This window comes from Pseudorca crassidens, chromosome 18 (genome assembly GCF_039906515.1).
Source record: "Pseudorca crassidens isolate mPseCra1 chromosome 18, mPseCra1.hap1, whole genome shotgun sequence".
Classification (NCBI taxonomy): Eukaryota; Metazoa; Chordata; class Mammalia; order Artiodactyla; family Delphinidae; genus Pseudorca; species Pseudorca crassidens.
Window position 1 is genome coordinate 1,934,205 of NC_090313.1, and position 23,638 is coordinate 1,957,842.

Genomic DNA, 23,638 nt, shown 5'->3' on the forward strand with positions numbered 1-23,638 from the left:
CCGGGAGAGACGCCCCGATTCCCCGGGACAGGGCAGGAAGCCTCAGCCCCGCCCTGACCCCAGGCCCCACTTCCACTGGGCCCGGGGCAGAGTTGTGTCTTTTATAAAAATTGGAATTGTATGGACTGCACGTGTCTGTAATACGCAGCAGTGTCTGGAACACGCAGCAGTGTCTGGAACACGCAGCAGTGTCTGGAACACGCAGCAGTGCCTGGAACACGCAGCAGTGTCTGGAACACGCAGTAGCGTGAAGGCCGTACAGCCAAAATCACAAACATTTACCCCAGGAGAACTTGGGGATATTTATTCTCAATCCAAGTATGTTTGGCTGTTAAAATGTTTTCTAAAACTGTGTTTTCCAAAGAACCCCACGTCCCCTCCTGATCAACGACCGACCTGACGCTGTGATGAGAGAGCCCACCCCGTCTGCTCTGGGGTGCGGCCGTACATTCTGAAATAAGGTTGGATGTGACTCAGGAGCAAAATTATTCTTCTGGCTGTGAACTCTTCATGTACCCATTTCACCAGCTTTTATTCCAAATACATGAGGCCCTATCGTGCATCTGCCATTCTGTCCCGCTCGTTCAGCTCTTCGTAACTGGAAAATGATCTCTTCCCCAAGTAGGACGATCTCTGCTCACAGGTCTAGAGCCTCATCCCGGTAGAAACCCCAGCAGCAAGCTTGCACTTCCTTGTTTTCAGAACACGCCTGAGCCCCCGCCTTACCCCCGTGCGGGGCTCCCGACCCCCGGGGCTTGCGTGTCCACAGACCCAGAAAGCACAGGGCTCGGGCGGGCCCCGGAACTGCCGGGGGTTCTGCAGTTTCACCTGCCATCGCCCGTGCGGCTTCTTTCAAAGCAGACGGAGAGGGGGTTCTGGGAGGGGAGCCGGGCTGCCCCCAGCCGAGCCCACTTCACGCACACACACGGACCCCAGCCGTGAGTGGGGGGATGCATGGCAAGTCCAAGTCCACGGAGCCAGCCAGGCTTCGGCCCTGGATGGAGGGGTGAGAGCCTGCCCGCGCCTGAGGGGGCCTCGGTCCCGCCCCTGCTCTGGCCCCGGAAGGCTGGGCTGGGCCAGCTGCACCAAGGCAGCTCCCTCTGAGTCCCCTGAGCTGCAGGAGGGGTGAAGGCAAGCTGGCAACAAAGCAGCCACACGTGTGCTGGAAGGGCGGAGATGAGGGTCAGTGTCGGGAAAGACCAGCTGTAAAGAATTCCCGGGGAAAGGGGGTTTCAGGCAAAGGCAGGAGAGCAGCTGGGGCACAGCGGCCAGGAGGGAGCCGCCCAGCTGCAGGCCTGTGCGAAGCGACGAGCTTTAGAGGCAGGTGACACGGCCTTCTCCGGTGGAGGCTGGGGCAACCTGAGCCTTTGGGTCCATAAAAAAATGCTGCAGGAAGCAACCCATGTGTCTACCAACAATGATGGATAAACAAAACGAGTGATATACATGCAACTATTGAGCTTGAAAAAGGAGGGGGATTTCTACACACGTACAACGTGGATGAGCCCTCCGGACACTCTGCTGAGGGGAATCCTGTGTGACTCCACTTAGAGGAGGGACTCGTCTCGACAGGTCAAAGTCACGGAAACAGAAAGCACAACTGTGATCACCAGGGCGGCGGGGAGGGGCAGCTAGTGTGACATGGGGACGGAGTTTCCATCTCAGACGAAGAGTCCAGGGATGGACGGTGGGATGATTGACAAGCGTGTGAATGTACTTAGTGCCTCTGATTTTATAGCATGAAATGGTTACAGTGGTAAATTACTACAATTAAAAAAGTGCTGCATAAGTATCTCATGAATCCTTTGGAAACTACAGGACGAACAGCCTTGGGTGTTTGCAGCCGTCCTGTGGTCAGGGGTGTTTCACCTTCATGTGTCTCTGTCAAGGCTTCCCCACACAGAGCACCTGTCACGGCACAGGAACACACACAGTAAGCCCCGGGTGTGGGGCCGGAACACGGAGCGGCCCGGATGAGCAGCCAGGTCAGCCCCCAGCTCTGCTCCTTCCTTCCTGTCGCCCCGCCCCGTGGTGGCTTAGAGCTGGGGTGGGGATCCTCCGAAGGGCAGGAAAACCACAGCGTTTCCTCTGGTTGAGAGGGGAACGTTTCCAGTCGAACTCAGAAGATGCTCCCTAAGGATGGGGGATGACGGAGGGTAAGGGGAGGGGATCCGGGCTTGTCACGGAGGAAGAAAGGCAGGTGAGGGAGAGGGAACAGGAGAGCGGAGAAGCCCGGGGGCCGGTGGGACAAGAGGTAATTAAGCCACAGGGCTCGTCTGACCCCGCTGTGTCCTACGCCACCTGCCTGGGTATGGCTTGCTTGTCCTCAATCAGGTACGCCCAAACTGATACCTGGTTTCAATTCATCCTTATCAACACTTAGCTACCAGCAAAAGATTAAATGGCCCGAATGGCCATTTAATTAAATGGCCCACAAACAAAATGGGAACAAAATTTCCATCCTGCCTGGAACACCTGCGGCCTTAGAAGCCCCAGCTTAAACAACAATTAAAAGCCCACGAGACCTTCTAAAAGGCAGGCACGAGGACAGGTAATACAATTTCAATACTGCCATTTACACAGGACACGACTCCTTTCTGTTCGAACATGTTCAATAATACGAATTCTTACATCCACGAGGATCATGAAATTCATAAAAAACAATTTCAGCAAGATGCACAGGGCTTTGTGAACTGTTAGGTGATACCGTGCGGACGAATTTACAGCTAGTCCACGGCCACGGAAATCCAACGGAACTTGCTTTCGACGTTCACGCTCTACTCCGATAACCAAACGTGTCTCGTCCACAGATCCTAACAAACACCACCTGTAGGGCTATCGGGCCCTGAGCTCCGGGCGGCTGCCAGAAAACCACCCACCTTTGAACGCGTCCCGACACTAACTGCATGGCCCCGCCCGGGCGTGTTCGGCACTGGGTCCCGGGACGTGGCTCCGGAATATTCGCCTCTTCATGGTTCTGTCCAAGGGATTCGAGAGCGGGCAGGGGCGGGCGCTGTCTGGCTGATTTCGCTGCAGCCGTAGAGCTGCACGTTGGAGGTCTCAGCCTCACGGGGGCACCAGGCTGGTCCATGGAGGGGGCTCCACAGGAAAGGAGTTGGGGGCTGTGACCACCAGCTAATCAGTAGCAGCACTTCCAACCATAAGAAAGGGCCTCTGCCCCGGGCCCGTCCAAGGGTGTGGCGCTCTCCCCAGCCACTGTTAGCGGTCAAGCTGTGGGACCCAGCGGGCTGCCTACCGAAGGACCCGCCCTGGAGACAGGCCAGCCTCTGCCCCCAGCCCCTGTGTGACCTGGGCTGGCGGCCTCCAATCCCTGTCTATAAATTGGGGGCCCAAATGACACCACCTACACAGGAGGGCTGCAGGAAACCAGCCCTCATGCCCTGATCCCCAGGTAAACCGAACCATGAACAGAGCATTTCATCCGTGTCTGGGGGCAGGGTGGGGGGACTTAATCAGGTTGCTGTTTACCTGCAGGGACACTGCGTTGCTTACTCCTGGGAGCTACTGGGAAGCAGAAACCGACTGCAGTATGTTTGAGGCATATGTAGCACTAGGCATTTGGAAGCAAACACAGAGAAGAGGCACGTGGCAGCTCTTATCACGAAGCTCCGTCTAGCACTGTGTCCCCTACAGCTGGCCGGGCTGGGGTGAGGAACCTCAGCCTCGGGATGCTAAGTAAGGCTTCTCCCCTGCCCTCTCTTCCTCCTTGCACTCCAGAACCGAGTCCGCGCCGAGGCTCCCGGGGCGCATTCAGAAAGACGGTGGGGACCACGCAGCCTCCTTTCTGTCTGTCCCCATCAGCGTGAAAGTTCAACCCGACCTCACACATTGGCGCAGCCTCCCAGCCCCCGGAAAACCACTCTCTAGTAAAATCAAGTCTGGAATTCTGAAAAGCTGCCCCAAGATGGAAACACACCCGGGACCCGGGGACAGTCACGTGTCAGCAAGTCCGTGGCCCTTCCTTCCTCCCCGGTGTCCCCGCAAGCAGAGCTGAGATCGGACCTAAGTTAGCTCCGCCCCTTCCCTCTGAGTTTCTAGTTTGAACAAACAAGTAACTTCGGACAATTCTCCCCTTGACTACTTCAAGTCAATTTTTAAAACCACAAAACTTTATAGTGAACCCCAAATTCTAAATTACAACAGGACTGGAAGAGAAGCTGGCTCTGCGTTAGGAGGAATGTCAGTCCCGGCCGGCTGTAAACCTGCCTCCCCCCGCCGCCTCCTGGCTGGGGCCCCGGAGGGAATGGACGGTGGCCGAGCATCAGTCCCGCGCTGGGCACCGAGTCAACAGCACGGCCGCTCTGGGTTACCCATCACGCGCTCGGGCAGAAGGGGCGCGCGGGGCCAGTCCCCGGATGGATGCCCCGAACGGAACGTGCGGTGCAGAGCCCCCGCCCCGCTTTCATCGACCTCAGCGACCTCTGACCTCAGCACTTTGTTTACAACAACAAGGTGCCTCCGCGCCCTCGTGAGGGGCAGCAGCGGTCGGCGCCCACCCTGTGCCCCTCGCGTCCCCCTGAGCCCCACAATCAGTGCCTCCGAGCTCTGCCACTCGCCGTCGCTAATCTCTAACCACTGCCCGGGTCCGCAGGAACGGGGCCCAGGGCGCCCGAGCCCCTCGGGGAGCAGCGGTGACAGCAGGAAAGAGTGGACTCCGCCCGGGCCTGTCCTGGTTTGACAGTCGATCTTTATTACTATCCGTCTCCCCGCGGCCCTGCTGGCCGCCTCTGAATGACCTCCCTCCATCACCCCTTTCGTTAAATACTGAACATCTGGTCCCCCTACCCGCAGCAAGAACACCGACCGTAGGGACCAGGTGTCAGAACTGCCCACGGGCCCAGGGAGGCCACCACCCCACCCCAGACGCAGGGCCAGGCCCCCTGCTGCGGAGCTGTGTCCACCCGCCCCGCCCGTCACAACGGGCTGTCCTCTGGGGGCGCTGGGCCCACCTCCCCCTGCTACTCCACCCGCTGGAGAGCCACGGGGGCCGCGCTGCATCAGCGGGTGGTCGTCAAGCCGTCAGGACCAAAGCGGAGAAGCAAACGTGTGCGTGTGTGTGAACCACACTCACCGGCGGGGACACGGACTCCACAGGGCACGTGCCGCGTGTGGACCGCATCCTCGGCTGCAGAGCCACATGTGGATTTTACACGCTGGAGGCCTTGTCTTGGCCTTTAAGACACAATCCAAAACCCACTGAGGAGGCGCCTTTCCAGAAGGGCCCACAAGGCCGGCAATGGGACTTCAGGTCGCAGGCCTGCCCGTCTGCGAAGAGAAAGCCTGGAAAATCTTCGTGACACTGTCGCCGGCTACAGACCTAACGCTGGTCAGTCCGAGCAAGCGGCAGGCCCGAGTCCAGGCTCCCACCGCCCAGGTCCCCCCTCGGCCCCATCCCCAGCAGGGCCAGCGAGCCTGGGGCGGGAGCGGGCAGCTCATGGGCCCACGTGGGGTGCCGGGCGGGCCGCCTGCCGTGCAGGATCCCTGATACACACCGGCTCCCTGAATCCCCCTTAGGGTCTGCTCTTCGGGCCCGGCCCACAGCCTTTGGGTCAAGACCTGAACCAAGTCGCTCTCTTCCTCGACGGGGCCATTAAAATAACAAAATCGAGGAGAATCGGATACACGTGATCCTCAATCGGGACACAAATCCCACCCTCGGTGAGTTCAGAGCACAGGCAGGAAGTCAGTCATTCACTGAGAAAATGACCGAAGGTGGGTGAACTGTCTGCCAGGCTTGGGACAAAAAAGGGAAAAAAATCAGCCCCAGGCACGGCGACCACAGTGACCAGTCCTCATTCCAGTGAGGGGCAGAGGCCTCCGTGTGGATGAGACGTCCTCCCTCAGACCTAAGACCTTTCTGAATCTGCAAGGGTAATGGATTGATGGAAACCAGCATCAACCCACCTTTCAAGAAACTTAAATTGTGAGGGGGCTAAGGAGGTGTCATCAGCACCCTTTAGTTTTTACTTTTCCGTCAGCTCCAAAGAGCGCCTGGCAAGCTGGGCATCTCGCCAACTCCCTGTTACAGCTGCAGCGTTTTACGAGCCAAAATTATTCAACTTTTCAACTAAGTTTCTGGTTAATAAATTAAGTACTTGATAAGAATGGGACTTATTGCTTTTGAAACCATGCTGTTCTCTAAAAAGTGACAGGACAATTTATGAAATCAAGGGATTATTTCAATTTAAGAACAGAAAAATCTCATATCCCCTTTGGAGGAGAAATAACAGGAAACTGCTTCTCACAGACCCAATAATTTTACAGAAAAAATTTAAGTTTAATCTATTCTTAATAATTTTTTAGACAGTAAAAGAACACATGTTATAGATTAACTCAAAACAGAAAACTGATCTGAACCAGTGAATCAGCAGAATGCAGTTTCTGGAGGAAAATTTCACATAAAATGCTTTAATTGCTATTCCTTATTAACGCACTTAGGAGAAAGCCACGTGGCTTTATCATATCGTTAAACAAACACCATTATGAACTATATTATTTGAAAGTATTGCCAACTAGACATAACTCTTTTTTTGGAGGTATGCGGGCCTCTCATTGTTGTGGCCTCTCCCGTTGCGGAGCACAGGCTCCGGACGCGCAGGCTCAGCGGCCATGGCTCACGGGCCCAGTCGCTCCGCGGCACGTGGGATCCTCCCGGACCAGGGCACGAACCCGCGCCCCCTGCATCGGCAGGCGGACTCTCAACCACTGCGCCACCAGGGAAGCCCTAGACATAACCTTTATGATATTCTGTTTCATTACAGAATTACTTGTTCTAAGACAAATATCAGCTTTTCTTCTCTGGAGCGGTAATCACCACTCTGGCCGCTCTCGACAGCACACGCTAAGCAAAACTAAAGCCCAAATGAATCCTCATATTCGAGTACTTAAATTTTAATAAAACTTACCACTGCCAATTATTTAAAAGAGAAAAAAACCCTCCTGCCAAAGGTACATTTTCCATTAAAATTTAATCAGCACTTAGGTTTCAATAAGTCTTCCCATGACCCTGATAAGGTCCTTATCATTGATTTAAAAAAAACATGTTCCCAAAAAAGCAAGATATACAATATCAAATGTGGAACCAACTACTTAAAATTGCTCTTAAATCAGTTTCTGTTTGGGAAGATGAAAAAGTTCTAGAAATGGATGGAGGTGATGTGAATGTACTTAAAGCCACTGGACTATACACTTACTTCGAAATGGTCAAAATGGTAAATTTTAGGGATATTTTACGACAATCACAAAAGAACTGCCCATAAACCAACCTACCGTATATTCACTCAATAAGTCAATGCATCTTTATAATGTTAAACCATCTTAATTTAGCTATTACGTAACATTTTCCTCATTTTGCCATATAATTCTTTAAAGTTTTATTAGAGTATATAGTTGATTTACAATGTCATGGTAGTTTCAGAAGTACAGCACAGTGAATCAGTTATACAGATACATACGTCCGCTCTCTTTTTAGACTCTTTTCCCATATAGGTCATCACAGAGTACTGAGTAGAGTTCCTTGTGCTCTACAGTAGGCCCATATAACTTTAAAACAAACTGAAACCTTTATCAAAGGCAACATATATAACACATTCCATATTTTAAGCAATGAAATTTGCGGGGCGGCCACGTGCTCCTATTAAAACGTTGGTGACAGGCTTCCCTGGTGGCGCAATGGTTGAGAGTCCGCCTGCCGGTGCAGGGGACGCGGGTTCGTGTCCCGGTCCGGGAAGATCCCACATGCCGCGGAGCGGCTGGGCTCGCGAGCCATGACCGCTGAGCCTGCGCGTCTGGAGCCTGTGCTCCGCAACGGGAGAGGCCACAACGGTGAGAGGCCCGCGTACCACAAAAAACAAACAAACAAAAAAAACGCTGGTGACGCATCATCCCTGTCACATCCCCCCCGCCCCCACCACCGCCCTCGGGCCTGCCGCCCTGCGCTGGCCTCTGGCCTCCATCCTGCCCAGAACCATCCTGTCTCCCCCTCCCAGACCTGGCTCCTGTCACACCCCCTCCCCCGACCCCTCCTCGGCTCCTGTCTGTCCGCGGCCCTTCCCGACACCTGGCCTACTGTGTGCTTATTTATTTTGTCCTATACCACCCAAATGCAGCCTCCAGGGGCGCCCGGGGTGTCTGTGTATTCTGCCCTGCCGCGGAATCCCTTCAGCAAGTGTCAGTAAACGTGTGGTGAACAGCCGATGCTGAGCACCTGGCGTGTCCCGAGCGCAGCGCACGCCTTCCTCTGCTGGAATCTCACTAGGTTTGCCCCACACGTGTTCTTCAGCGTCAAGAGTTTCCATAGCTTATTCCCATTTTACCACAGAAAAATGGTGACGTGAGTTGACCATCAGAAGCGAGGACTCAGACCCTAACCACAAGATGGTCACCCCAACTTTCTAACACGCGTGGCTTTCAGGTTTATATCCAACTGAAAAAAATGCACGCACACGCCTCACGGTTATATCTACTATTTTAACGCTCTGCCTAAATTGATCCGAGTCAAGACAACTGTTTCCGTACACTTTCTAAACAGAAAAGGTGACGTAAATTATTCCACACGCATATATCCGTCACCGTCAGATATTTCACCTGAAAGTGACAGATAAATGTAGGTCTGCTTTGCCCTCATGCCACACCTCTTCCACACCAGCGATCAGCCCACGGTTTTGTTCCATGGAATGACTTTAAATTAATTCCGTGATTTAAAATCTCAGTTTTGTGGGCAGTCCCCGAGGCCGTCCTGAAAAATAACAAAGAAATCCGGATGGCATTCCAATGGCCGCCCTTCACTGTCCCTAATCCTTTGCTGCAAACACGGTGGAGGAGATCCTCTTTTCTCTGAAGGAGGGAGATTAGGTAACGGCTAGGATGGCTGACTCCTTCCCGGCAGCCAGGGGTCTGTCCGGAGAGGAGGGAGGGGCAGTCGGCCCCCCTGTCCGGGAGCAGGTTCAAGGGAGGGAGGCCAACATGCCAGGCCAGAGTCAGACGCACACGGCCCAGGTACGAACTTGACCTTCAGGAAGCAGAGCCCGTCATTCTGCACAGACAGTTCAGACGGGACAGTACGGGAGGTGGGAGCGCCCCTCAGGGTCCTGTGGCTTTAACTAGTGTCACAGCATCAGACGGGGTGAGCGACCAGCCTCACAGCAACAGCAGAGGCCATCCAGGGTCCTAATCATATGATGAATAATGCTTTAGGGTCATTGCCGACGCGGGCTTACAACAGCGTAAGCAAATTTTTAATAAAAGACAACGAGGCTGTGATTACAGAGAAACCTAAGAGGGAAAGGTCCACAGCAGCTGGCTTGGGAACTTATACGCACTGCCGCGAAAGCCCACGATGTGTGGGCGACAGGGTGACACCATGCTCTGGATGTGCAGAGAAGTCACGTCCCTGTGACCCTAATGACAGCTCGGGGTCACCTTCCAACCATCACTTTCCGATTTTGCCAAAGGTAAGAGGTCACCCTGTACAGAGCAGATCGACAGCGTGGAGTCCCTAAAACCCAACCCCACTGACTAGGAGAATCGGCTCGTTACGCAGCGGCCTCCCAGCTTCCGAAGCAGACACGTGCGCCCAATCCAGTTACGTGGCAGATACCGTGACATCTGTCCTGTCAACAAGCCAGACGCTGTGGATTTAGGTTATAACACAAAACCCAAAGCAACACTTTATAGTCTAGTCTTAATACCAACCACCATTCTCCTACCAATCCTCCTACGGGGGAAAAATGAAGCAACAGAAAGAGAAGAAAAAGATATAAATACACACAACCTTAGATCTGATCAAATAATGCAAACTGTGGTCTGTCAGAGGTCACACCGGCCTAAATCTGCCCCACAGTTTAAAAAGTAACCCATTCCCACTACACGTTTATTTTATTTTAGTCTTCCCAGATTCTGTGGAACATTTTTTTTTGTATTTGTTTGATAAAACAGTCAGCAAACGATGCGCTGTTTCAAACCGCCTCCTTTGAGGTTCTTCACCTGTGTGAACGTTTACCACCCAAACAGCGCCTCCTTTAACAGTATACAGCCTTGAACTGAACTGTGTCCCCCTGAATTCACATGTCGAACCCCTAACCCCCGATGTGATTAGAGTTGGAGATAGGGATTTGGGGAGGGAATTAAGATGAAATGAGGTCATAAGGGTGGACTCGTAATCTGATAGGATTGGTGTCCTTACAAGAGGAGGGAGAAGAGATCACTTGCTCTGCTCCCCTCCCTCTTTCCCTCCCTCTCTGGGCACCAGAGGAGGCAGCTGAGGGGAGGGAAGGCTGCCACCTGCAAGCCAAGAGGAGGCCCCTCACAGGAACCCACCTGCAGGCCCCAGGTCTTGCACTTGCAGCCCCGAGGCTGAGAATCTGAGCTCTGCAGTGGGCACCAGCCCTGCCTGCGGTGAGCAGACCAGGACACGCCCAGGCCTGTCACAGCTTTGTATTTTAGATGCCGGCGCTTAAACACAACATTAAAGTTCACAGACCCGCCATGAGCATCTCAGAGAACAACCCCAGAAACAATGTCAGCTTTTCGCCATCGAGACCACTCCTTCCTCAGCCACATTCTTAGCATCAACGTCCTCGATAATCAAACGGGTGTGTTGACATGATCGGCATCTCAGAGTCGTGCTGGCTGGTCTCTGACCTAGGACCCAGGAAAGAGGCGTGAAGAAGGGCGCTGAAAGGTCATGGCAAAGGGCACAACGTCCACACTCGCTGGGAAGCCCCTGGCCCAACGCAGACGAGGGGACGGAGGGGTGGTGAGCTGCCCCCGGGGAACACAGCCGGGAAGAGCAGACTGGACGAGCCAGGCCCCCGTCCACTGTGTTCACAGAAAGATTCGTGAGCCCCAAGGAAACTCGCAAAGAGCGTTCGCATCTCCTCAGGCGCATATGCACTCACGGGCTCCAGCGGAACACCACGCCCACATGCGCAGCATCCCATCCACCCGCGTGCCCGGCGGCGGGAGGGGCTCCTGGAACGGATGCAGGTCCCCCAGCAGGTAACATGTGGAGGAAACGGTGCAGAAGACGGTAACTCTGGCCTCTACCTATCACGGAACCCGTGAAACAGGCACTGGTGTGAGCACAGCAGAAACAAAGTGAGTGGAAGTTAAAAGCCTTTTTGCCACTGGCAGCCCACCTTTGCGAAAATGTTTTATCCGCAAATCACACACAATGGACGGGGCAAATTTCTCAAGGGTCACCAACCCTGACAGGGGCAGCCAACGAATGTGGGCTCAAGTCCGTGTCGAGTGGGGGCAGATTTTGATGCCGGGTGATGCGGGGCACGCTGCTGCCTCCCAGGAAAACTGACTTCTTCTACTGCCTACACCACTCCCAGGAGGTGCTCTGATACTGAAACCCACCAAAGACAAAATCAAAACCCCAGAAAAATGGGAAACATTTTGCCCACATAAACCAGGAGGGTGAGAGGTGGTTAAACATTTCTGGACCAGGAATTTGGAAATCCATCCGAGTGACTTTTCTCCTCAGAGGATGACTAACCCCTCAAGTCAGGAGTGACGGAAACATAGACGGGAAGGACACCTGCAAATGTGTGTAAATATGTTACCAACAAACTCCTCGCTGAGAGCGTGGGGAAAGGAGGACTCGGGGGAAATGACTTTCCTCCCGCTCCACTTAAAAATGGGGGAAATAGGGCTTCCCTGGTGGTGCAGTGGTTGAGAGTCCGCCTGCCGATGCAGGGGACGCGGGTTCGTGCCCCGGTCCGGGAAGATCCCACATGCCGCGGAGCGGCTGGGCCCGTGAGCCATGGCCGCTGAGCCTGCGCGTCCGGAGCCTGTGCTCCGCAACGGGAGAGGCCACGACAGTGAGAGGCCCGCGTACCGCAAAAAAAAAAAAAAAAAAAAAATGGGGGAAATATGTAAAGGTTTGGTTTGAAGAGGCAGCTAATGATTAACTCACCCACAGAGCTCACCTGGTCTGGCCTTCGCCCAGGTGACAGAGGTAACGTTAACAGAGGGGGCCTAAAATCCTCTCCTGACTCTCGACCCAGTGGCGGGTTTTTTCCAGGTCCACACGCAGCATGAGCGAGCCTCCCACCCCGGCAGATACTGCTGGATCACCGCCCCGGCACCACCCCCCAGCACCCAGCACACACACCGGGGGACACGGAGCCCACCCCTCTGCTCTCGGTGGCCGGTCACACGAGTGTCTTCTAAACTCCCTACAGACGCAGCTTGCTTTGGGCTCAAAGGTACACCCGAACTGGAGGAGCCTGTATCCTGGGGTGGTGATGACAGGGCAGCCACAGGACAGGGCGCTGAACCCTCCGTGAGGGGCAGCCATGGTCCCGGGAAGCCACCCAACGCAGCACTGCCCGATCACACCATTTATGAAGAGGCGAGGAAACCTGGACACGTGCTCACACTCACCATGTTTAAATGTCGGCCAGACGCTCAGGTAGCTCTGACACAACCACATCAGAGGGACAAGAGGGCCGGTTCCCTACCTGCGCCTGCAGACAGGGTTCTCGGCCTTCACCCGGGCAGGCACTCCTTTGCGAACCTAGCAAGTCTGGGAACCCCCTGCCCAGAAAACAAAAGGCATCCACGCAAAAAGTTCTGCGCTCTGCGCGACGGGGGTCCAGGCCTCGCAGGGGACCAGCTAAGAATGCTTGTTCGTGACGAGGCTCCGGGAGAGGGTCCTTTCCAGGCCCGGGGTCCCCAGGACGGATGCAAGAAAAGAGGAGACACATCCCGGGAGCCCAGTGTTCAGAGGACCTGCCCTCGAGCCACAGACAGAGCACGGTGGAAGCTACCACCGAGTCAGGCGTCCGCACCAGAGGTGCGGGGACCGCGGCTGTGACCCTGGGGACTTAGTGTTTATTAAGTGGGGGGGTGGGACCGGACGCCTTCCCCGTCTTTTCCCACATTGTTAAGACTCTGTGAAATGTACCAGGGAAAGAGAATCCAAAAGCTTGACGTATCATCAGTCACTCAAGTCCTTGGAAGCGCCACGCTTTCCTTCGGAAGCAGGCAAGGGCAGCTTCTTCAAGACTCTTGTTAACAGCAGTGATAAGAGGCGCAATCGGTCTTGGGGCAGATGTTCACGGAGCGCTGACTCTGTGCCAGGAGCGGTCCCGGGCCTACGGGGGAGTGGGGGGCGGGGGGAAGGCTGGGCTCCAGAAGGTAACGTGGGATCTGCGGACACAGGGGAGGAATTCCAGGTCTCCCCCAGGCAAGGTGTCGATGGGAAGGGAGAGGCCCCGGGGTGACCCCGGTGAAGGGGCGGCTTACCCGCTGGGCCCTCCTCTCTGCCTGGGCGCGCCCGCCAGACGCTGCAGCTCAGCGAGCCTCGCGGTCCCGGCTCCAGCGCCCAGCACTGCCCAGCGAGCCTCGCGGTCCCGGCTCCAGCGCCCAGCACTGCCCAGCGAGCCTCGCGGTCCCGGCTCCAGCGCCCAGCACTGCCCAGCGAGCCTCGCGGTCCCGGCCCCAGCGCCCAGCACTGCCCAGCGAGCCTCGCGGTCCCGGCCCCAGCGCCCAGCACTGCCCAGCGAGCCTCGCGGTCCCGGCTCCAGCGCCCAGCACTGCCCAGCGAGCCTCGCGGTCCCGGCTCCAGCGCCCAGCACTGCCCAGCGAGCCTCGCGGTCCCGGCCGCAGCGCCCAGCACTGCCCAGCGAGCCTCGCGGTCCCGGCCCCAGCACCCAGCACTGCCCAGCGAGCCTCGCGGTCCCGGCTCCAGCGCCCACCACTGCCCAGCGAGCCTCGCGGTCCCGGCTCCAGCGCCCACCACTGCCCAGCGCCCTGGGACAGCACTTCTGGGGCCACAGGGACGGGGGTCCGGCTGTCTGCCCCTCGTCTGGCTCAGGCTGCGTCGGTGAACACACACCAAACGTGTGCCGCGCCTAAGAAACCCAGCAGGACCCTGTGAGGCCCTCTGGCTACAAATCCTTTCCGGGTCCCCCGTCTCTTGTTCATAGGAAAAAGTTTCAGTGTCCGTGACCTTCCCTGGGTTCCAAAGGGCAGACTCCAACAGCTGCTATCAGGGAAGCGGGGAACGCAGAGACACGGGAGGGGCGACAGTGCAGCCTGGGGCCTGGCCCCCCTGGAGGCACGTACATTACCACATCTCAGAGCTCTTCCGCAGGAACCAAGACCCCACCCAGTCGCTTCAGGCTGAGCACAGATTCCTGGAGCCTCGCCCTGCTACCTCGCCGCCAGCCAATCAGAAGACAGTCACGCGCCCTGACGCTCTCACCCCCAATTTTGCCATTAAACACGTCTCCCCGAAAACCGTCAGGGGGTTCAGGGTCTTTGAGCACGAGCCGCCCATTCTCCGTGCTCGGCCCTGCCTGCAATAAACCTTTCTCTGCTCCGAACTCCGACGCTGCGGTGCGTCGGGCACATGAACTTGCGCTTGGTAACACCTGCACCAGGTACGCCGGGGTCAGCTGTGAGGGCAGAAAGGTGACCCCTGGTGGGGCCACCTCGGACACGATGGAGGTGGGGACGGACACGCCCACCGGAGGGACACCGAGATGCCACATTACAGAAACGAGGCTGTGAAGGAAAGGGAAGCGGGGAGATCGTGGGAAGGGAATGTGGGGTCAAGAAAGTCTGCTTTTCGGGCTTCCCTGGTGGCGCAGTGATTCAGAGTCCGCCTGCCGATGCAGGGGACACGGGTTCGTGCCCCGGTCCGAGAAGATTCCACGTGCCGCGGAGCGGCTGGGCCCGTGAGCCATGGCCGCTGAGCCTGCGCGTCCGGAGCCTGTGCTCCGCAACGGGAGAGGCCACAGCAGTGAGAGGCCCGCGTACCGCAAACAAACAAACAAAGTCTGCTTTTCAAAAAAAAAAGGCGATTTCAAGGCATGGCTGAGTGCCACAGGGACTGGGTGACGTCACCCTAAAAGGGAGACGCTGCTGATTGAGGATAAGGAGGGGTGAGGGGCGGGGGACCCCAAGCTGCAGGACAGATCTTTACAGAGCGGGCTCACCTGCCCTGAACCAGAAGGGCGGCAAGAGCACCGACAGGCGTGGGCCGGTGGCAGAGGGGCGTCCCGTCTGAGGACCGCTGTGCTCTCCACCAAGTGCAGGGCAAGCACGGCCCTCCACACCTTCCGCAGGGGGAGGGGGGCCAGAGGCTCTCCAGGAAGCAGCAGACGCCGTCCCTCCGAGGAGCTGGGGCTGCCAGCAGCACCGGGCTCACCTTTCAGATAAGAGGCCCCCTGACAGAGCACCTCCCCATGCCACAGGGCCCCATCCTGGCAGCGCCCCCAGGGAGCCGCAGTCGGTGCCTCGTTTCAAGCAGGAAGACGCCCAAGGCCTCGCAGTCAGAGGCCGGCCCAGGTCTCAAGCTGCCTGTTAGGCTCTGACGCTGAACTTTTGACCTCCACAAACAACTGTCTTGTTTCTCAGATACCAGGAGTCAAGTAAAAGCAAAAACAATCCCTTGTTCAATCTTGTTGAGTTTATATTGCTGTAAAAATGACTTTTTATTGATTTTCCTTGCAAATAAATAGCATTTCTGCCGGCGTTTAACTTGGTTAAAAAAGCATCTGTAAGTCTGGGACTTGGGGATCTAAGCAGCTCTGATTACCCTGTTGCCAGTGGAACATGTGGTCCCAGCACCGAGGAACAGTGCGTCTCTAGGTTTCAAGGCCCAGCACAGCTGTAAACAGAGGCCTTCCTGCGTACTGAGCGGCAGCTCAGTGCATTCCAGGTGGTTTTAGCTAACTGTAAACTGAGGACCGCGTGCTCATCCCTAGAAATGCAACTGACTGCAGCCAAACCCAAACACCTAAACTCCCTCTTCCCCTCGGGTTATTAAACCTACCCTCAGGCGTGAAAGAAAAGCATGTGAAGGTCCCTTGTGGCAACGGACATTAAACAGGGTTTGAAAGGACAATGGAAGGAACTGAACTTAACAGCCAGGACACAAAGGTTAAATTATACACCTGGCAGACTGCTTTGAAAGGCCTGTGCAAACACTGCAGCACAGCCCTCGGGCCAGCCTAGGGGGTCACCTACTTCAAACACCTGATGGCCTCGGGGGTTCCAGTGACTTAACTTAGTGTCCTGGGGTGCAGACTCCAGGCAGATCCGGAGGCCCCACGTGGGAAGCGCCATGAAGAGGCAGCCCCGAGGCAGGCGGCACTGAAAGCTGTTAAAACTAAATCTGCCTCGGGTGGATGGGTCCGCCTGTAGGGCAGCACCAGTGGGCACTGACGTCCACGGCACACAGCATTTGGTGATAAAAAAACAAACCAACGCAGACCCATGAGCATGCATTCAAATGGTGAATTTTAAAGGTGTAAAGCATTCTAACACAGCCACGCTTGAGGTTCTCCAGGGATCAGTGATGTTTACTAAACACAAACGCCAGAAACATAACAAACTTAAGCTTTACAGTCACATCTCCCGAATGTGAGGCATGGATGGAAAGAAGTGTCCCGACAAGGTGGGCCTCCTGGCCTGGAAATAACTGTTGTGCTCAGAGGTGGCCTGCAGGCTTTCCGTGGGGCCTGCGGCATTTTGGCGCCCCCCGTTTCAAAATTTCCCGAAGCTGCTCCAGAGCAGGGCACCCAGGGCCCCTGGTGGCCGTACTGACTGGCCTGGCCGGCAACCGACAGAGATGCCTGCCCTCCCCCGGCCAGTGACCGGGGGCAAAGTTATGCTAACGGCTAGTCGTGACACGTGTGCTGAGCACTTCCGCAGAGCCGGGCGCCACTCTTAGCTCCTGGCCTGTACTAACTCACTTAATTCTCACGATAACCCTCTGCAACGGGTACCGCTATTCATCCTCAGATGAGAGAACCGAGGCAGAGAAAAAGCGAAGCCACCTGCCCAGGGTGACACGGCCTCAAAGTGGGCAGGCCAGGTCCACATCCAGGTGGGCTCCCGGAGACTCTGCAGGTGCCTCTCAGAACTTAAACTACCCGACTCTGGGTTTCCCACCTCACATCTCTTCTAGGAGGATAACACTAGTTCTCCACCCACTTCGTTAAACATTTCTTTTAAAAGCTCAAGGTACAGAGGCGCTTTGCCATTTACAAGAACAGCGCATCTCTACGCGGCTTATATGCTTATATATATGCTTATATATCGAGGCTCACAAACGACCGGTAATGCCAGCTTTGGCATATACCTGGCCTGACCCGGAAGGGAATCCTCTCATTCATTTGCCTATTCTACCTCTCTGGAATTAACCCAGAATAGAATACCCACAGCAATGGTTTCCAAGGACTCCTTTATCTTTGGCAGCCCTCAGGCGTCATCATGAAAAGGTTTCTTTGTCCTGGAAATTCTGACTGTGTGAACACCAGATGGGAACACGGTATGACTTTATTCATGCTTATGAAATACGTCATATATGGAAACCACAAGGAAATATGAATATTTAATCCCAGAGTCTTTCTTCGCCCTCTAGCAAAAGGAAGTATAATTAATTCCTAACTATTGAAAGATAATCCAATTATAAGCAAACAAATTGACTTTCTGGAAAAAGTCAAATTAGTTTAATAACGTAGACATGAGTTTCACATCATAGAAATGAATGGTTTTGTACGTGAATATGGTGAAGTAGACAAATGATCAGACTGTTAAAAAAAAGACGTGGAATGAGAAACAAAGAAATAATGACAGCACCCTGGGACTGGGTCCCAGGGACATTACCAAACGTATATGCTGGGAAAGTTCACTGAAGAATATTTCCCAGTTAGGTCTGAGAAAAATAAGTCTAATAACACAGCAAAGGGGAATTAAAATATATCAGGTACACCAACATTTATAGAGATTGATATGCCATGAAACAGCTGAAGGCCTGGAGGACGTAAGGGAGTGAAAGCACAAAACTCGGACACCTGTCTGCCGGACTCCGAGGACGAAGGGGTCACAGGAGCAGGACGGAGGGGAAGACCCACCAGGCGGGGGGCCTCGGACCGGGAGACCGTGGATAGAGACTGCGCGTTACCGCTCACAATTCAACTCTCCTTCCTATCACAGAGTCTCAGAGTTGGAAGAGAACAGAAATTAACTGGAAAACTAGTGAGCACATCCTAGGCAAACGCTGGCTCCGAGCTCGTGGGCCATAAGCCTGAGAACAGAATGTCTGGGACCCGTCAAGCGTTTCTCTAAGACATCTGATTACCTACTGCCACTGTTACCTGATTTTCCAGAACTTACTACTGTAGAGACACCAAGGTGACCCTGATGTTTACACTCACGTTATAAGATGGACTCAAGAATCCCTGAGGGGACAGGGCCCTTCCCACGGGAAGCCTTCCCGGCCCTAACCAGAATCCCAGAGGGGTTTGCCCCACTAACCGGAAGGCAGACTGCCCTCCCCAGGGGAGCTACTGGAAGGTGCCACGAGCTCCCCTGACCCTTGAGTCCTCTGGTGAGTGGATTCGGGGGAAGGCACTGATTCAACGTTCCCCTTGGATGAACAGAAACACCCTCGTATGCGGCCGAGGTCTCCTCGAAGAAAACACGTAAATATGAATGACTGACGAAGGGAATTCCTCAGCCAGAAGAAAACAAGTTCCCACCACCGTTCCCTCTCCTAGCGGAAACCTCACTGCGCACAACTTTTGCAACCTGCGACTGGCGGCGGTGCGCGCGGGGGACAGGGGGGCCTTTGTCAGAGACGCGACCAGTTTCCTTCTCCTGCGCGCACCCCCTCTACCCCCGGGGCCGGCGACAGCGCCGCACGCGGCTCCCGTCGGGCGGATGGGAAACAAACCCAACTTGACCCTCCGTGTCCCCCTGCCCAAGCCCGGCGTCGCCACGCGCCTCCCGGAGCGAAGACTCCGGGGGAACCCCGAACCGCCAGCCTCGGGTCTGACTGGTTACTTTCGGGACAAAGGTCCCAAACTTCACTTCCGAACCCCCCGGTGCTGTTACCAAACTAACGAGCAAAGCCACCGCCTTTTTCCCTGTGGGTGCCCCTCTCCCTGTCCCTTAACCCTGGGGTAGCGCCAGCAGGCGAGGCTAAGCCCGAGCATCCCTCCCCAGCCCGGCCCGCGCCGATCTAAGCAGTCTCTGCCCCGGCAGCTCCGCCCGGCTCCTCCGCCGTCGGGGCCCAGGTGCCAGCTCCGCAGGTACCCCGCGTCCTGCCGTCCCCCGGGGCGCGGTCGGCCGCACGAGGCCGCCCAAGCCCCCAGCGACCCAGGGCCGGCGGCCGCGGCACGATCGGGGGCGAAGGGCCCGTCCCCCCCGGTCCCGGCCCCGGTCCCGCGCCGGCCGCACTCACGTATCTGTGCACGAGCGTCCGCACGAGGGTGCAGTCCATGGCTCCTCCGGCCGCGCCCGCCCGCTCAGCGCCCCCGAGCCCGGCTCGGCGCGCCCATGGGCCCGGGCCCGAGTGCGGCCGCGCGCCCCGCCCCGGTCACGGCCTGGGCGCGCCGGGCGGTGCGGGGGGCGGCCGCGGCCCCTCCGCGCTCATGCCCGGCCCGGCCCGCGGCGGCCGGCTCGGGGGTGGCCGCTCGGCGACCGGAGCCCGCGTGCCGAGGCCCAGGCGGTGGGGCTGCGGGCTCGGGGGCGCGGCGGCCGGCGCTCCCGCCGCTGCTCTGCTGCTCGGCTCCTCCTCTCCGCTCCGCGGCTCTGCCCTGCTCTGCTCTGCTCTGCTCCCGGTCTCCGCCCGCCGCCGTCTCAGCCCGGCCTCCGGCAGGCCGGTCCCCGCGCGCACGTCACGAGCGCGTGTGAGCATGCGCCCCGCGGGCCGCGCCCCCGCCCCGCTCCCGCGCCCTGGCGCTCTGGTGCCAGCCCGCCCCGGCCCTGCCCCCTCCCGGCCTGCCCCCTGGCGCAGGGCCGCCGAGGGGACCCGGGGGCGGAGGGCGGGGCGCGGCTCCCTGTTGCTTCCGCCTCCGGGGCGGGGGTGCGGGCCGCGCAGCCGGGGCCTGGACGGTGGGCCCTGGGCGTCCAGCCCTGGATCCGGCCTGAAACGTGTATCTCCCCGCGAAGGCCCGAGGGCAGGGTCGAGATCGCGGGGAGTCGGGGAGGGGGCGGGATCAGGTTGGGCCGGAGACCGGCTAAACCCGGCCTGTGTCTCCCTCGTGCTCCACGGCCCCACGCGCGGCCCGCCTGCTTGGCAGGTGAGGGGGCGCCGAGGCGGGCCCCGCGGGGCTGCCCAGAGTCGCGCAGCTCCTCTGCGCCGGGGCGAAGGTAAGCTCAGCGTCTCCCACCTAGGATCCCCGCTTCCTTCTGAAACCCCGCCGGCTCCCTCGCCCGGGGCCCCTGGCCCAAGGACTCCAGAGCTGCGACAGTCACAGGCACTTGTAATCCGGCGGGGCTGAGGCGTTGGAATCAGCCTTGAACCTGTTCGGCGCGCCCGGCCCGGCTGGCCGACCCCTTCGGTCCTGCCGGTCCAGCTCCTGCCTCCGTCCCTGGCTGCGCCAGGCGGTCACCCGGAGGCTGAGCTGGGCCCGCGGGAAGGAGCTCTGGGCTCCGGGCCTCCAGGCCCCGGGGGGCGCGCGCTCGTGCTTTATCTGGTCACCAGACGGAGAACCCTTGCGTCTCTCAGACACCTCGATTTCAATCCCAGGGAATGCTTCTGTTTCCCCAAGGGGAAACGAACTCTCTCTTCTCAATCACAGTCAGCCTTGAATGAAAGGATGCACTTTGTTTCCAGCATCTGTTCTCGCTGCCACGGGCCACCGCTTGTGAAACCAGAGGGGCCTGACAGGGCCCCTGGAGGAACGCCACTGAGTGTCCCCCTGGCTGGCTGTGAAGAGAAGCTTCCACGTGGACCCTTTGGGGATTAGATACAGAAGCCTGGGATTGGGTGGGAGTGAATGGTGGCCATGGCTGAACTATCTGGATTCTGAACTGCTTTTCTTCAGTAAAATACTCGTTTTTGGTCGCCTAACTCATCGATTCTCCACTTTCCAACCGAATCTACTCTCTCCTGCGTGGCATCCAGGAGGCCAATGGCCAGCGTCAGGGGATCTTCACCAACGGGGTGCCCGTTGCGAGCTGAGACCAAGCAGAGAGGCTGGGGCCTTTCTTCCCTCGTCTGCACCCTGGCCTGGCAGTGTCTGTGTCCTTCGGTGACCACAGTGCTTGCCCAGCTTTCTTTTCTGTTGGATCAATTCGTGTCAGGCGCCGAATGAGTGGGTGACAGTTGTCACCCCATGCTTCCTACAGCCAGGCAGCGGGGTCAGCTGGGCCCTGGGGAGCAGCACCTCTGGTAGGTCGTGGAGCCACGTTCACACTGCAGCAGGTGGTCCTGTCGCCATGCGGTCTTCCACATCTCCTCCCAGGAACGCCTTCTGCTTTCTGCCGGGACCCTGGCCGCTCGAGACAGATATTGACTGGCCTAGCACCTTGCGAACGGTGACATTTGCAGGGGGCGGGTGGAAGGACACAGGCGGAGGCCACACAAGGCCACAGGATAAAGGCTGTGTGCCTTTCAGGGACGCCTGTTTTGTTCAGTGGTCAATGCTAATTTCATCTTGTAGTAAACACTGTGGTGGCCACAGCCATGCCCTCCATCCTTGCTGGCAGAAGCCCACCTTGGTGCAGGTAGCCACCCTCTGCGTGGCTAGGGGTAAACTGGTCCATGTGAGCTAATCTCGGTAACTCCACACCTCTTCTTGTGACTGGTTTTGAAACAAGTTTTAAACCAGTGAATCCTGCTGTTGGGAAAGGTCTCCTCACTTGTAAAAAGCACATAAAGAGGACATGCTCCTCATTTCCTGCCGGATGTTGTGTGTCTGGATGTGATGTCTGGCGTTTCGCAGCCTTCTTGCGTCCGTGATGTGACAGGAACAGCATCACAGTGGGGATGGCAGCATGGAGAGATGGGAAGAGCATGGGTCCTTGGTGACACCACTGGGCCACTACCCTAACTTGGATTTCATGTTTTGAGAGATAATAAATATCCTTATTGAGTTGGATTTTCTGTTGCTAGCGGCTCACAGCATCCTAATTCTAAACCTATGGAAACATGGGATTGATGTATATACACTAATATGTATCGAATAGATAACTAATAAGAACCTGCTGTATAAAAATAATAATAACAAAAAAATAAACCTATGGAGCCAAACCAGTTAGGTGTCTATTAAAGTAACATTAAGTCCAGCTCACGCTGTGAGTGGGTTATTTATTCCTGTGTAACAGACCACACAAACTTGGGCGCTTAAACACCAGTGAGCTATTATTTCTCAGGACAGTGTTTTGGGGGAAGGTTCCTCTGTTCCACCTGGTCGTGGCTGGGATTGTCCATGCATCTGCATTCTTTTGGGGGCTTAGCTGGGCCCTGGGGGTTTCTGATGGCTTTAGTCACATGTCTAGTGTCTCAGCTGGGTCAATGGAGAGCTGGGAGCAGGTGGCCTCTCTCTCCGTACTTGGTGGTCAGCCTGAGCTTCTTTACACGCAGCTGGATCCCAAGAGGGTCAAAGTGGACACTGCCCGGCCCCTGAAGGTCTGGGCTTGGAAGTTCCGGATCATCACCTTCCTCTCATTCTATTGGGGAAAGTAAGCCCAAGACCATCCTGGATTCAAGGGGGAGGGGCAGAGCCTTGTACATAAAGGATGAGAGAACCTATGATCAGTCATCTTCAGAAATAACCTACCTTACACATCAAACGACGACTGAGTATGTTGACAGTATCACAGGAAGGTCACAGTGAGAAGGCTGTGGGAACTCCAGGGCCTGTGTGTTTCTTCATTCCCATCCAAGCGGAAAGAGAGTCTCCACTCTGATTGGACCGGCCACATCCTCTGCCCATTCCTGGCCAATCAGTTACTAGGATGGTGGGATGCCATCAGATGATTGGCTTAGGCCTGGGTTAAGCGCAGACCCCTGGCTAGTTGGTGTCCATGGGGGATGGAAGGATCCCAACGAGCTTGGGGCCATCAGGGCCTTCCCCTGACCCACACACAGCATGGCTGCTTCCCGGTGGAGGGTGGTATGAGCAAGTAGGAGGGACAGGCAGGAGGCAAACCCCAAACTGAAGCCAGATTGTGGATCTGCAGTAGCTGCACGCCCACCCACACCCGTGCACAGGCTCACACACACCTGCCCTAACCCTCCTCCACTGTGCAGGGACTAGGGTGGGAACCAGGGCTCCTGGTTCTTGGACTCCCATGTGAAGAAGACCTTTGAGAAGTAAGGGGGCAGGAGCAAAGAAGTGGGGCCTTCCTGTGGAGACAGTCGAAAGCAGTGATTGTCACTGGGACTGCAGGTAACAAAACCTGAAGCCAAAACTGATAGCTGGAAACACAGAACAGGGAAGTGTGAGTTTTTCATGTTTTGTTTTGTTTTTAAACATCTTTTTTGGAGTATAATTGCTTTACAATGGTGTGTTAGTTTCTGCTGTATAACAAAGTGAATCAGCTATACGTATACATATATCCCCATAGCCCCTCCCTCTTGCGTCTCCCTCCCTCCCACCCTCCCTATCCCACCCCTCTAGGTGGACACAAAGCACCGAGCTGATCTCCCTGTGCTATGCGGCTGCTTCCCACTAGCAATCTATTTTACATTTGGTAGTGTGTATATGTCCATGCCACTCTCTCACTTCGTCCCAGCTTACCCTTCCCCCTCCCCGTGTACTCACGTCCATTGTCTACGTCTGCGTGTTTATTCCTGTCCTGCCCCTAGGTTCTTCATATCCTTTTTTTTTTTTTTTTTTAGATTCCATATATATGTGTT

At 56.3% G+C, this 23,638-nt stretch overlaps 1 protein-coding gene and 1 long non-coding RNA gene across 11 annotated transcripts in view; one reads left to right on the plus strand and one right to left on the minus strand.

Moving 5' to 3' along the window:
* The window catches only part of ATP11A (ATPase phospholipid transporting 11A), a 117,828-nt gene extending 98,476 nt beyond the window's left edge, over nucleotides 1-19,352 (minus strand). For all 10 annotated transcript variants that reach the window (XR_010936937.1, XM_067713394.1, XM_067713396.1 and 7 more), the window contains exon 1: nucleotides 19,232-19,352. Coding sequence is in view for 9 of the 10 variants with exons in the window: in XM_067713394.1 (XP_067569495.1) it covers nucleotides 19,232-19,270 (39 nt within the window). In the remaining variant the exon portion in view is untranslated. The remainder of the gene's footprint in view (nucleotides 1-19,231) is intronic.
* A 373-nt stretch (nucleotides 19,353-19,725) lies between these two features.
* Nucleotides 19,726-22,062, plus strand: LOC137210895 (uncharacterized). Its single transcript, XR_010936773.1, has 2 exons — nucleotides 19,726-20,142; nucleotides 20,609-22,062. It is a non-coding gene; the product is annotated as an uncharacterized lncRNA (long non-coding RNA).
* The last annotated feature ends 1,576 nt before the right edge of the window (nucleotides 22,063-23,638 follow it).